Genomic DNA, 14297 nt, shown 5'->3' on the forward strand with positions numbered 1-14297 from the left:
AATGGCTGTTAATCATGAGCTACTGTATAGGTAGATTAGAAAATTGTTAGTTAATTGCTATTCAAATTTTACAATGTGTTTTCTTTGATCTCCCTGGCTACAAGTTCTAAGGACCATGGCCGCACATACACATCATTTATTGTGTCACCTTATATCGAGATGTCTAGCATATCACAAGCTAAGCAACACAGTTCTATAAAGCTACAGTATAGCAAGTTATGACACTTTATCACTTTAATCCCTTCATGCCGCTATAACTAAATGATGTCCGGCTTAAGGGTAGTTACGTGAGGACACATCTGCACTGATATAAAATGACTCTCCCAGGGGGTAAATAATACAACAGACATTCCCAACTGATCAGTTGCTGATTTTTTTTTTATTATGTCATGAAGAGAAAAGTGCAATCTCTCTATTAGCATCAAGCAATTCAGCAGACATCCAAGACTCGTCTGATAGAGCTGACTCTAGCGTTCAGGGCTCCCCAGTCACTGAAGCGCCTGTATTCCCCTGGCTTCAGGAAGAACTGCCTTCCACGGTAGTTGGGCTGCTCATAGAAGATCCAGTGGCCCTCAACCACATTGCAGGAGTTGATGTCGTGGAATTTGAAGAGCTCAGAGACAGAGGGACAATCTTCCAAAACCTCCTGCATCTGGCCTCTAAGCTCCTCCTTCTCATAGATCCTTATTTTGTGGGGCCCTCTTTGCTGCATTGTCAAAAAATACAGATGCGAACATTGAAATGATATTTAGGCATAGAATGTAATTTTACATGGTGTATGTCATTTTTATGGATGTTTTACTAAATGACTGTATATAGTAATAATATGGCCCTATTATCCTTAAACTTAAAACATCTTTTATTATCCTTTATACACAAAGGTCAGTGACGGATCCAGGATGGGAGGTGGGGTGTGGGGCGATCACCATATGTAACACACACACTCTTTCTCCTTCGGGTGGCCGAAACTCTGTGTCCTCTCCCAGGGCTGAGGTCTCAGCAGGCTCTGTGGGACCATGTATGTTACAGGGTGTGATCGCCTAGATTGCCATCCCCTAACCCTCTCTGGATTTGCCACTGGCAAAGGGTCAGCTTTGCGTTACAAAGTTAATTTACAGATGCAGTTCAAGCAAAACATATAAATTGTGTAAAGTTCACAGTTCAAAACAATTGGAAGCAAGAAATATAAACATTCATTAAAGCAGAACATGTAACATTTTCATAAAGAGACATTTTATACAAATTAATCAAAGCAAATGACCTCATCTTTATGTTCTGTGTCAGGTTATAAGTTACTATTTTAAAAAAGAAAAATAAAGTCATTACAGTACAAGCAGCAGTACTCAATCAGTATGCAATTCTAGATAGATTTAATAATACTATAATATAATAATAACAGCTGATAATTGATAAAACAAAACAAAGTCATCTTATATTTATCATCTTTTCAGTTACGATGTAACAGTTTATCCATTTAAATTGTGGTAGATAGGAAATTAAACTTTCCGCAGTCACAATTGTCCTAGTATGGAACAACCGTGATGGATTCCCGTTTAAAGCAGCCGCCATATTGTGTCATAGATGTCCAACTCACCTGAGGGATAGCCCTGCAAGACCTGATGGAATCGCTGAAGCCCATCCATTGCTGGTAGTCAGGATATTCTCCCTTCTTAAGAAAATACTGGTGGCCCAGATAATTAGGGCGTTCAAATAGCATCCAGCAGCCGCTGTCAACCCGGATGGAGTTACAGCGGCTGAAGTAGGAGTGGAGGTCGGCGCAGTCCCCGCTGCACTCATAGCAGCGGCCTTGGAAGTTCCTGTCCTCGTAGAAGATGATCTAAGATGAAAACAGATGCTTTGAGTTTGCAAAAAAATTGCATCCAAATCCTAAGAAATGCCAATGTTTAGTCATGAAAACCCCACCAATTTATATTTAATCATTGTTATTAAATATCATGGTTGCTACAGATATTCTGCATTTCCGTTACCAGTACATCTGAGGGACTGCTGTTGTATAAATAGCATTTCAAAAATACCCAAAATTTGATAGTATATAAAATAATTGTAAAATAGAACAATAAACTCCCACCAAAAATGACAGCTAATAAATGCAATTCCTGTCACGTTAAATTATGTGCACTTCTTAAATACCAATTTGTAATGCTATTTTTAAAAACTGCATTTTTTTTTTCAATTTACCTTTCCCATTTTAGCTGGACTGTAGGTGCAAGTTTCCAGTACCTTGTGCACTGGTCAGTAGCTCTTATATACATCACTGTCAATGCTCGATCTGCAGAATTCTAACAAAAGAGAACTTTTTCTGTCCAGTAAGGGAAATTTTCTCAGAGCTTTCTGATTTCACCCAACTGAGTAGAAGCCCTGGTATCAAATATGCTTTTTTAGGACATTTTTTTTTTACCTTATTTGCCTTCCCTGGAATAGCTTGCACCAGCTCTCTAAAGGTATTGAACTGTTCAAGATCACATTTATACTTTCAATAATATCAATTATGGTAATACAAAGAGTAATGCTATTATTATTATTATTATTATTATTATTACTACTACTACTGCTGCTACTACTACTACTACTACTACTACTACTACTAATAATAATAATAATAATAATAATAATAATAATAATAATAATAATAATAATAGCAATTATGGTAATACAAAGAGTAATGCTATTATTATTATTATTATTATTATTACTACTACTACTGCTACTACTACTACTACTACTACTACTACTAATAATAATAATAATAATAATAATAATAATAATAATAATAATAATAATAGCAATTATGGTAATACAAAGAGTAATGCTATTATTATTATTATTATTATTATTATTATTATTACTACTACTACTACTACTGCTACTACTACTACTACTATTACTAATAATAATAATAATAATAATAATAATAATAATAATAATAGCAATTATGGTAATACAAAGAGTAATGCTATTATTATTATTATTATTATTATTATTATTATTATTATTATTATTGTTATTATTATTATTATTTTTAACACTACTACTACTACTAATAATAATTAGACTAAATTTTTTAATATAACAATTACACATTATATACAGTATATGTGCAGTTAATTGCAGATTTATATTGCACTGAATGGAACCCTGAGATGTAATGTTTCCACGTGTGACCCCCCCATTCAATTTCACAGTCGACAGTGTTTTTGGAGACGCTGCTGCAGGAAGGAAAGAAAGATTGATATGGAAGAGAGCAGTTACTGTATGGTCAGTGCTAAAAATAGGGACATGTCAAACAAAAAGAAAGCTAAGCTTCCTGGCCAGTTGAAGTGGGAGCTTCAAGTACGGAAAACGACTTTGCATTGTGTCTAATTCACAGATTTTTATTTGCCCCCACCCCATACAGGTATGCACAAAAATCAGCAATTTTGCTGGGACCCAGGGGTCACCTGGCAAATATATGCATACTCCCGCATAGGGATGTGCACCGACCCCCGTGTTTTGGTTATGGATCTGTATCTCCTTCAAGGTTTTGGATGTGGATTTGGTTTTGCAAACCACCCTCAAGTGTTTTTGTTTTGGATCTGGATTTTTTAAATAAAAAATAGATAAAAAGTTTTAAAAACAGCTACAATCATGTAATTTATGCCATCCAAAACCCGAAATTCAGATTTAGAATCAGAATTCCGAACCGCAAAAAGATCAGAACCACGACTCGGCTTTACCCGGATCTCGTCACGAGATTAGAACCACGACTCGGCTTTATCCGGATTCACGAAATTCAGGTGGATTTGGAGTTCCGGAGAACCGAACCGCACATCTCTACTCCCGCATCGCCTGCATTGCACCCTCTAATTGATTAACACAGACTTAAATGTTCATTAAGACGATTCACAGTCTGTGGGGTTAATTCAATTGACCTTCTGGATGCAGGGGTCCCCACACAATTGTGCGCATCCCCTGCATATACGAGTGCATGTACGGTGCCTCAAGCATTTGTGCATCTCTATGGGAGAGAACGGAATTCCGTGCCGTGGGTGCAACGTGAAATCACATTTCGGAGCACAATTGGCTACGAGCTGAATCGACCTCTATATCTTACTCCAGACACCATGAAATACTGTATGTACCTCTATCTCTAGTTTATGCTGTAGGAAATGTCGCCAAGTGGGAGATATAGTATATTTTGGGAGAGGCCTGTTATTACACCTCTTTGGAAGCCATCTCTGGTAAATATATCATTTTGATAACTGAATCATCTTTAGCTGCTTTCTGTCACCTTATAATATATTCTTGTTATTTGTATTTTTACTCACTCTTGATATTTTAGATACTCTAGATGGCTTTTGCTATACATTCTTGGGGACCTTATATTTATATCCTTAAGCTAATTCTTGAAACATCTTCTAGAATATATTATCCATAATTTTAGCTGTGCTGCCTGTGCTCTTTTTCCTACCTTAAGCCTTTTCCTTCTTTTTTTACTCCACTATGAAGCTCATAATCAATACAAATTAATTGTTAAAAAAATGTGTACAATATTTACAAAACATTGGAAAGCCCCTGCAAATCAAGAATAGTAGTATTTATGCTACTGTGGCAATACCAAGCTAGGTGGCGATAGTGAGCCATGGATTCTGTGTGGGGCTGGACAGATCCACCCGCACAGGGAGGGTAGAAATAGGAAATGTGACCACACCTATTATTATCATTTATTTATATGGCGCCACAAGTGTTCCGCCGTGCCTTACAAAGTACATAAATAAGTTGACCAGTGACTTTAGAATGTAAGTTGTTATGAGCAGGGCCCTCTACCCTCTTGTGCTTCTCCTTCTCTACTTTCAGCTACTTCTTACTCCCCACTAGGGCACCTAACACTTGGCTGCTTTGCTCTGTTGCTTATCTGGGTGTTGTGGTCGCAAATGTAGCAATGTCTATTATCCATGTACTGACCCTGTATTGTACTGTACTGTAAGACCTAGAGGCTGCTTTGTGAACAGAGCTCAGGTGAGGATAAGGAGGAGACAGTCCAAGACGGACTGTGACAGCTATAGAGCGCAGTCTGCCTGGAGGCCAATGTCCAGACCTGCAGTCAGTCAGACAGGACCACAATTCTTTAAGACTGTTTATGTGAAGATGTGGCAGGCAAGGAGGCCAGTGTCCATAGCTGAAGTAGGCAGGGAGGCCCACAAAGGAGATTTTGTGTGAAGGCCAGAAGGCCGTGTCTATACCTGTGAGAGACAGGCATGGGCACCGAGAGGGGGGGAGCGGGTACAGTTTACCTAGGGGCTGAGATTGCTAGAGGGGCCTGGCAGAGCCCGGGTCCGGCATGTCCCCTCCCTCCCTCCCTCCCTCACAGCAACTCAGCACACAGCTTGTGCTGGGCTGCAGTGCGAGACTGCTCGCGGCTGCGGCAGCATCCGAAGCAGTGTCCTATGGCTGTGGGGGGGAGCGTTCACACTGATCGCGCCCCCCCCCCCTGCTTGGCAGGGTTACAGTGCCCCCCTCCCCAGCACGCAGCACCACTACGCAGCGCTGCAAAAGTGAATTTTTATTTTTTTTGTCATGGGGGCGTGGCCACGCCTCCCGCGATTAGGTCACGCCCCCTCCTTTGCCTGGGCCCGGCTGGGCTCTCTATGGCCCTGGAGACAGGACATAGTGGTCTATTTACTAAGCTGTGTTAGGAGATAAAGTGAACGTAGATAAGGTACCAGCCAATCAGCTCCTAACTGCCATGTCACAAGCTGTGTTAGAAAAATGGCAGTTGGGAGCTGATTAGCTGGTACCTTACCCATACCTCCCAACATGATCCTCTCCAGGAGGGACACAATGCTCTGGTCCTGGCCTTCCCTGGTAAGAGGTGGGGCTGCAGCGCAGTCCAAAATTCAAATAGGGGAGCCGCACCAACTGTCATTTCACACGCTGCCCAACATCACTGGCTGGGACTCACTGGCAGTCAGTGTGACTCCCCTATTTGAATATTGGACGGTACTGCAGCCCCACCCCTGGAGCCTCCACCAATCATAAATTACCAGGGAAGTCCAGGAACAGAGCATTGTGTCCCTCCTGGAGAGGGTCATGTTGGGAGGTATGCCTTACCTCCGTTCACTGTGGGGTCTATTTACTAAGCAGTGTTATGAGACAGAGTGAAAAGTGATAAGGTGCCAGCCAATCAGCTGTCATCTCATAGGCTGTGTTTGAAAAATGACAGTTGGGAGCTGATTGGCTTGCACCTTAGCACTTATTTCATTTAAACCTGAAAAAAGCTGCGTGTGGACCTTTATTATGCACCTAGATACTGCACCACTGTCCCATCTACTGAGCTAAATCACAGCTACACATAACAGTAAGCACCTACAGCTGTGTCCTCATACACTGTGTCTTCAGTCACCCCAAACATTCCCACGGAATGAGTCTGAATCTGTGCAAGAAGTGCTACAATGCGGCCGTGGCTCTTTCTCATGCTAAGTTCTGTTGTGCTTCATCTGAGACTTTGTACATGTTTAAAAACTAACTCCTGTGTGCAGCACATCGTCTCTAGTATACATATCGTCTCTAGTACACACATCACCTCTAGTACACACATCGCCTCTAGTACACACATCGCCTCTAGTACACACATCGTCTCTAGCAGGGGCTGGCTGGCAACTTTTAGCCTGGGGAGCAAATGCATGCAGGCAGCCCTGGCAGAGAAGTAGCGTGTAGCCAGGGTGCCCGAAGAACGTGCGTACTACGGCGCCCCCCCCACCCTCCCTCTCAAGTGTTCCAGGGAGGAGGCGGGTCAATATGGGATTAATTTAAAGTAAAAATAAAGATAAGGGGCAGCCCTGTCCTGGTGCCCATATGCCCATATAGTGCCCCCAGTAGTGGTACCCCCTATGCAGTGCCCCTTATATAGTGCCCCCAGTAACAGTCCACCCCCCATGCAGTGCCCCCAATAGTGGTAACCCTTATGCAGTGCCCCTTAAATAGTGGCCCCAGTTGTAGTCTCCCCCCTATGCAGTACCCACAGTATTGCCCTTTTTATAGAGCCCCCAGCAGTGGTTCCTTGATGCAGTGCCCCCAGTGGTAGTCCCCTCCCCCTATGTAGTGCCCCTAGTAGTAGTCCCCTCCCCCCTATGCAGTGCCCCTAGTAGTTGTCCCCTCCCCTTGTAGTGCCCCTAGTAGCAGTAGTCCCCCTTTGTAGTGCCCCCAATAGTAGTCCCCCTTTGTAGTAGTAGTCCCCCCCTTGTAGTGCCCCCAGTAGTAGTCCCCCCAGTTGTACTCCCCCCTTGAAGTGCCCCCAGTAACAATCCCCACTAGTGGTCTCCACCTTGCAGTGCCGCCAGTAGTGGTCCCCCCTTGTAGTGTCCCCCCCTGTAGTCGCCCCCCTTGTAGTGCCCCCAGTAGTGGTCTCCCTCTTGTAGTGCCCCCAGTAGTAGTCCCTCCCTCTAGTAGTGCCCCCAGTAGTGGTTCCCCCTTTGTAGTGCCCCCAGTAGTAGTAGTCCCCCCCTTGTAGTGCCCCCAGTAGTAGTAGTCCCCCCTTGTATTGCCCCCAGTAGTGGTTCTCCCCTTGTAGTGCCCCCAGTAGTAGTAGTACTCCCCCTTGTAGTGCCCCCAGTAGTAGTAGTAGTCCCCCCCTTGCAGTGCCTCCAGTAGTGGTTCCCCCCTTGTAGTGCCCCCAGTAGTAGTAGTCCCCCCTTTTGTAGTGCCCCCAGTAGTAGTCCCCCCCTTGTAGTGCCCCCAGTAGTAGTAGCCCCCCCCTTGCAGTGCCTCCAGTAGTGGTTCCCCCCTTGTATTGCCCCCAGTAGTAGTAGCCCCTCCCTTGTATTGCCCCCAGTAGTAGTAGTTCCCCCCTTGCAGTGCCTCTAGTAGTGGTTCCCCCCTTGTAGTGCCCCCTGTAGTAGTAGTCCCCCCCTTGTAGTGCCCCCAGTAGTAGTAGTCCCCCCCTTGTAGTGCCCCAAGTAGTGGTCTCCCCTTGTAGTGCCCGCCCCTCCCCCAGTAGACACATGTAATAAAAAAAATAACCTGAATCCCCGCTCCCACCGTCGCCATCCGCTCTTCCATCTGTGCTTCCCAGGCCGCGCCGGGCCACTGTGCATTATGGGAGAAACGTCATGACATCATGACGCCTCTCCCATTGCCCACCGCGGGAGCCGGAAGATGGAGCGGCTCCTGCAGTGGGCGCAGCAGCAGCTAATGAGAGTCTGACAGACTCTCGTTGGCTGCTGATCGAAACACACAGCTGTCAGAGCCGGTGGCTGTGTGTTTGTCACATGTGTAGCGCTGACCGAACTGCGTCCGGTCAGCGCTACACACGCGGTGCAGTCTGTGTCACAGTGACATGGACTGCCTGCGGCCCGCATGGCGCTGCGGCCCGGGGGGCACATGGCACCCTGCCCCCCAGCCCAGCCCGCCACTGGTCTCTAGTACACACATCGTCTCTAGTACACACATCGTCCCTAGTACACACATCGCCTCTAGTACACACAGCGTCTCTAGTACACAAATCACCTCTAGTACACACATCGTCCTTAGTACACACATCGTCTCTAGTACACACATCGTCTCTAGTACACACATCGCCTCTAGTACACACATCGTCTCTAGTACACACATCGTCCTTAGTACACACATCGTCTCTAGTACACACATCGTCTCTAGTACACACATCGTCCCTAGTACACACATCGTCTCTAGTACACACATCGTCTCTAGTACACACATCGTCCCTAGTACACACATCGCCTCTAGTACACACATCGTCTCTAGTACACACATCGTCCCTAGTACACACATCGCCTCTAGTACACACATCGTCTCTAGTACACAAATCACCTCTAGTACACACATCATCCTTAGTACACACATCGTCACTAGTACACACATCGTCCTTAGTACACACATCGTCACTAGTACACACATCGTCCTTAGTACACACATCGTCTCTAGTACACACATCGTCTCTAGTACACACATCGTCACTAGTACACACATCGTCTCTAGTACACACATCGTCCTTAGTACACACATCGTCTCTAGTACACACATCGTCTCTAGTACACACATCGTCTGTAGTACACACATCGCCTCTAGTACACACATCGTCTCTAATACACATATCGTCTGTAGTACACACATCGTCTCTAGTACACACATCGCCTCTAGTACACACATCGTCTCTAATACACATATCGTCTGTAGTACACACATCGCCTCTAGTACACACATCGTCTCTAGTACACACATCGTCCTTAGTACACACATCGTCTCTAGTACACACATCATCTCTAGTACACACATCGTCTCTAGTACACACATCATCCTTAGTACACACATCGTCCTTATTACACACATCGTCTCTAGTACACACATCGTCTCAAGTATACTGCGTTTGCAATATGAATGAGATGCAAAATGAAAACAAAAAGCCGTTACACTGCACCTCTCAGAGTGACTCAGTGGCACCAGGTATAGACATGTTATATGAGGACATATTTGTATTCAACCATATTAATACAGGTTTGTGTCTGAAAAACAGAGCATTTTCTAACTGCAGAATGTGCAAAATTAAACACATTTATTTGTGCACAAATACACCTATGTGACCACCTACACACTGCAACACCTAAATGCTTATTCTCTAACCCTTCAAATACCCATTTAAATAGCTCATCCCAGAACACAAAATCTCATTTTTGGCATATTATAAAATACAAGGTACATCGCTGCACATGTAGAGTATTTAGCAATAAGTGCCCCAATGATCCATCAGAATCCCCCCACCACCTACTACATTGTATAACACAGTACGGTAATTATATAAGAAGGCCACAATAGCGTGAAAACATTCACATGACATCACAAAGCTGCTACGCTGCCGGTCCCCAGTTTTGCAGTTTAGAAATGGATTATGCTGTAAACTCTGAGCAATGACAACATTTCCCTGAACATAAATGAACTTGAAAGTGAAAAGCATGCTTGCCACCATTTGGCTCCCTCCTTCCGAGAGGGAGCTGTCGGGCATACAGGGCTGGGGGCGTGATGCGGCCAAAGGGGGCGGAGCCCGGCACATGACGCAGTGTTGGGGGCGGAGCATGGGGGCGTGACAGCGCAATTGCGTCATCGTGGCTCCGCCCCCTCTTCACAATGCCATGATTAATGGCATTGTGCAGCCGGGGGTGGAGCCACGATGACGCGAATCTGCGCGAATCGCGTCACCGGCCCCCCTGCTGCCGGGGTTTGTACTTAAAGGCGCGGGGGGTGCGGACACATTGCCAGGGCCGGGAGGATTGCCTGCCTTCCCTGGAGGTAGGGAGTGGCACCCGATTTTCGGGAGGCTCCCGACCAAATCGGGAGGGTAGGCAAGTATGGTGAAAAGTGTCTCATTACATTATTGCTGATGGTCTATAATTAGTAAATATGGGGTCAGTGGTATTAGAGGACGTAAGTTTAAACTGGTCATTTGTCAGGAGATGACATTGGAAAAAAATATTAATGGTAGATGTAGCAGTAAATAATAAGACACATACCGGGGAATTGGTATGATTTAAAGCCGGATGCATGTCTGGTGGTTGGAATCCCGACACCAGCATCCCGGCAGCAATGGAAATCCCAATCATCCTCAGGTAAGTATTAGCTAACCTAAGTCTACCCCCTAACCCTAACCCTCCCTTAGGGGTGCCTAACCCTAACCTCCCCCCCAGTACCGAAACCTAATCCCCCCTCTAAGTGCCTAAACCTAACCCACCCTTCCCCGCTGACTAAACCGAAGTCCCCTGGGGGGGTGACTAACCCTAACCTCCCCCCGGGGGTGTCTAACTCTAACCCCCCCTTCCCCTGGCCTAAACCTAACCTCATGGGGAGGTGCCTAACCCTAAGTCCCCCGGGAGCCCGAAACCTATCCGCGCTTGGCGCCTGGCGTCCCTTCGATCGGGACGCCGGGCATCGGTCTCCCGGCGTATGTCTAATGACAGGCGTCGGCATATAGACGCCTGTCTTTAGACCCTTGCCGAGATATGACAGTCAGGAAGCCGGCTGTCAGAATTAGGTCCGCCGGCTTCCCAACTGCATACCCATACTGGAGCATGGAAAACCAGAGATGCATGAAGTGGGGGAGGGAGTATAGCTTATGGTTAGCCGACATCCCCAGAGAAGTCACCTAGACTGATGTCCCTCTTTGGTGGCTTCAAAGACATGATGCCAGCCGGAATGAGTTAAGTCCAGGCGCCCTTAGCTTTAGCCACGGGGAGGGGGGGGTTAAGTTTAGGGACCGTAGCAGGGTTAGGGTTAGCTTTTGGGGGTGGGAGGTTAGGGTTAGGCACCCCTAGGGGGGAGGGTTAGGGTTAGCCACCTCCAGGGGGAGGTTAAGGTGAGCCCCCCCGGGAGAGTTAGGTGTAGGGTGCGATAAGGGGGGTTAGGTAAGGCACTGAAGGGTGAGGTTAGGGTTAGGCACCACTAAGGGAGGGTTAGGGGGGAAGGGTAGGGATAGGGTACTTACCTGCCCTGTTGGGATCTTCTCCCTTTGGGCTGCCGGTGTCAGGATATGAACGCAGCAGCCAGGACTTCATACCCATTCTCTTATAATCACCATGCAATATACATAGTAGTTAGTGATAGGTATATCTATGCAATATATAACTAGTAAAAGGGTAACACTGTGCCATGCTGGAAAAGGGAATAATATTTATGATGAGCAATGGGATTTATATCTGTGCAATGTATAGATGACATTGATGGTGTATTAGTTAATGGGCAGCTGGCAATGGAGGAGGGTTATAATGGCATATAGACACATTAATTACAGGATGGATTGTCACATAGCAATCTCAAATAAACACAATTTACCACATTGTTATTTCATGTTAAAAAGACCATATTTTGCTTACAGTCAGGTTTTCCCTTTTATACCCCACATTTTGGAGACAGGTTCCCAGTCACTGCATGTTCCTTCATCAGATTATAAAGTATGTGATATTTATTTTTAATTATTGTCTCACAGCATACATTCAATGCCTGTTACTGTATGTATTGACGTATTAAATTTGGAGCGAAAAGTCAGAGTCTGGACTTTTTGTCGCCATCGGAGGTTTTGCCGGCGAAAAAGTATCGCACGCGTCCCCGCGTATCCCCGTATTCAATTGCAAATGATCGAAAACGGGACCCGGCAAATTGGAAATCGGCGAAAAGTTCTGGCAGTTTTGGGGAAATCAGCCTAACACCCCCTAAATATGCTCTGACATGGGGGTTTACTATGGGTACCCCCGAATAGCCCTGCTAAAGGTATTTGGGTTTTTTAAATTGTCTCAATATGTGCTACTTTGCATCATTGAGCAAGTAATGAATAATAGATTTTGCTACTTTTTGGGGGGGAAAATAAGTATGTCCATCAAATTTGGGGTACATGAAAATGGGTGCAAGCATACAGTAGTCCAAAGTCACTAAATTAAAGCTTTAAAGTGCACAAAAAATGCACCTTCAGCAAGCACCTGCAATAAAAAAACAAACCTCCTCCATACTTCCAGACACCCCCAGAGGCAATTTCGCTAGTTTTTGAATTTGTACCCCAACTTTTTTTTTTGCCCATTTTTTTCAAAGTGCTTTTTTGGGGTGTCCTTTGCGTAATTTTTTGAGTTTTTTTATGCAGTTAGCATCAATGGGGGTGTAAAAAGGGTTAAGGGTGGTCCCGGCAAGTTTGCACCCCAAAACCCCAAATCTGCACTTTTTTCCGCCCGATATTCATAGGCAAAACTTTTTCGCCTATTACTATGCATTGCGTTATCGCATCACCGAAAAGATGCTGAAATTGAATACGGGGATAAATGAAATAGGCGAAAATGACGTCATCGGCGAGAAATGGCTTTTCGCTCCAAATTAAATACGGCCCTTAGAGACCAAAATAAAATAACCTTCCTAAAGATTGTTGTGTATGGACATTTAGCTATTATTGTGAATTTATATAATGTCAGGTTAAATGCAATTACATTTCATTCACAGACATCTATATATATATATATATATATATATATATATATATATATATATGAAAGTTGGAGCCTTAGATTACTCCCAAATCCTCATTTTTCATTTTTTTTTGCCCTGAAATTGGGCATGCAGCACCGAGCGCCAGTTCTACCCGCCCGTGCCAAATTTCAGCCCGTTACCTCCAATAGTTTTTGAGGTGTAGCCTCTTAAACACCCTGCCTCCCCCGTTCGGAATTCTCTATGGGGATTTCCATTTTTTTAGATTCAGCCTTAATATAAGGGCACGACTGTGTCCTGACTCACTGACATAAAGACTGACCCATCAATGCCCAGCCCAAACCCCTGGACCTAGAAACATGAAAATCAGGGAGCATATTCCATACATGGCGTAAGTGCCCACTAGGAGAGTTTTAGAAATTCGACTCCTAAGGGGGTGAAAATTACTAAAATGTTTCCTCCCCCTGTTCAATGTCCCGACTGACTGTCTCATCGTGGCTGCAGCACAGTTCATACTCAAACACCAACTGTCACCACAAGTGCGATCAAACATCACTGACAGTTGGTGTGGCTCCCCTATTTGTATAGTGAGGGAAGGGATTGTGTTACTACAGAGGTGAGCGGGGGTCATGTGTTACTACAGATGTGTGAGAGAGGAATGTGTTACTGCAGAGGTGAGGGAGGGGAATGTTACTACAGGTGTGAGGGAGGGATTGTATTTCTACACAGTTGAGGGAGGAGAATGTCAAATATGTTACTACAGGGTGAAGGAATGGAGGCCCTGATTCAGAGCCGGATGCTCTGACAGAATGCTCACTCTGAATCAGGGCCGTCCTTCTTGTTTTTCAGAGCGGCCTCCTGGCCGCTCGCATAGCTGTGGTTGATCACCCACAGCTATAGCGAGCGGCCAGGAAGATGGTCGCGATGATCAAGACCATCGCGACCATTGGGCTTGCAACGAGACCCTTGTGGTAGGGTCTCGTTGCCGCAAGCCCCAGAGTGTTTTGTCTCTAACAGAGCCGAAAGCACTCCCACTGACATCACTTGCGATGTCAGTGGGGCCGGCCCCAGGCGGTAGGTGTTCCCATGGGAATGCCTCCGTCTGGGCAGCCACACCCCCGGCCCGCGCACCAAAGGGAGCGTGCTGTCACTCAACATCGACAGCACACCCCCTTTGGTACAAGACCCGGAGCAACTGATTATCCGTCACTATCCCGGTCTCACGCATGCGCAAGACGGAGCCGGCTCCATCGTGCGCATGCACACTGGGCCACCATCAACCTGCTTGCGAGCGAATAGCGCTCGCGAGCGGGTCTGAATCAGGCCCG

The 14297-nt window shown here is 45.5% G+C and overlaps 1 protein-coding gene across 1 annotated transcript; it reads right to left on the reverse strand.

Moving 5' to 3' along the window:
* Positions 1-360: 360 nt before the first annotated feature.
* LOC148501755 (gamma-crystallin 2) lies at positions 361-2233 on the reverse strand. Its single transcript, XM_088450007.1, has 3 exons — positions 2200-2233; positions 1595-1837; positions 361-706 (listed from the first exon to the last, which is right to left on the reverse strand). Exons 1-3 carry the CDS (start codon positions 2206-2208, stop codon positions 431-433), a joined length of 528 nt encoding a protein of 175 aa, XP_088306133.1. The 5' UTR covers positions 2209-2233; the 3' UTR covers positions 361-430.
* Positions 2234-14297: the final 12064 nt, after the last annotated feature.

The sequence above is a fragment of the Taudactylus pleione genome, unplaced genomic scaffold (assembly GCF_031769625.1).
Source record: "Taudactylus pleione unplaced genomic scaffold, aTauple2 ptg000503l, whole genome shotgun sequence".
NCBI lineage: Eukaryota > Metazoa > Chordata > Amphibia > Anura > Myobatrachidae > Taudactylus > Taudactylus pleione.

Excerpts from the sequence above, each read along its gene's own strand:
- LOC148501755 (XM_088450007.1), bottom strand. Across the intron at positions 707-1,594 it reads CTTGCAGGGCTATCCCTCAG|CAAAGAGGGCCCCACAAAAT; the intron begins GTGAGTTGGACA and ends TTGACAATGCAG.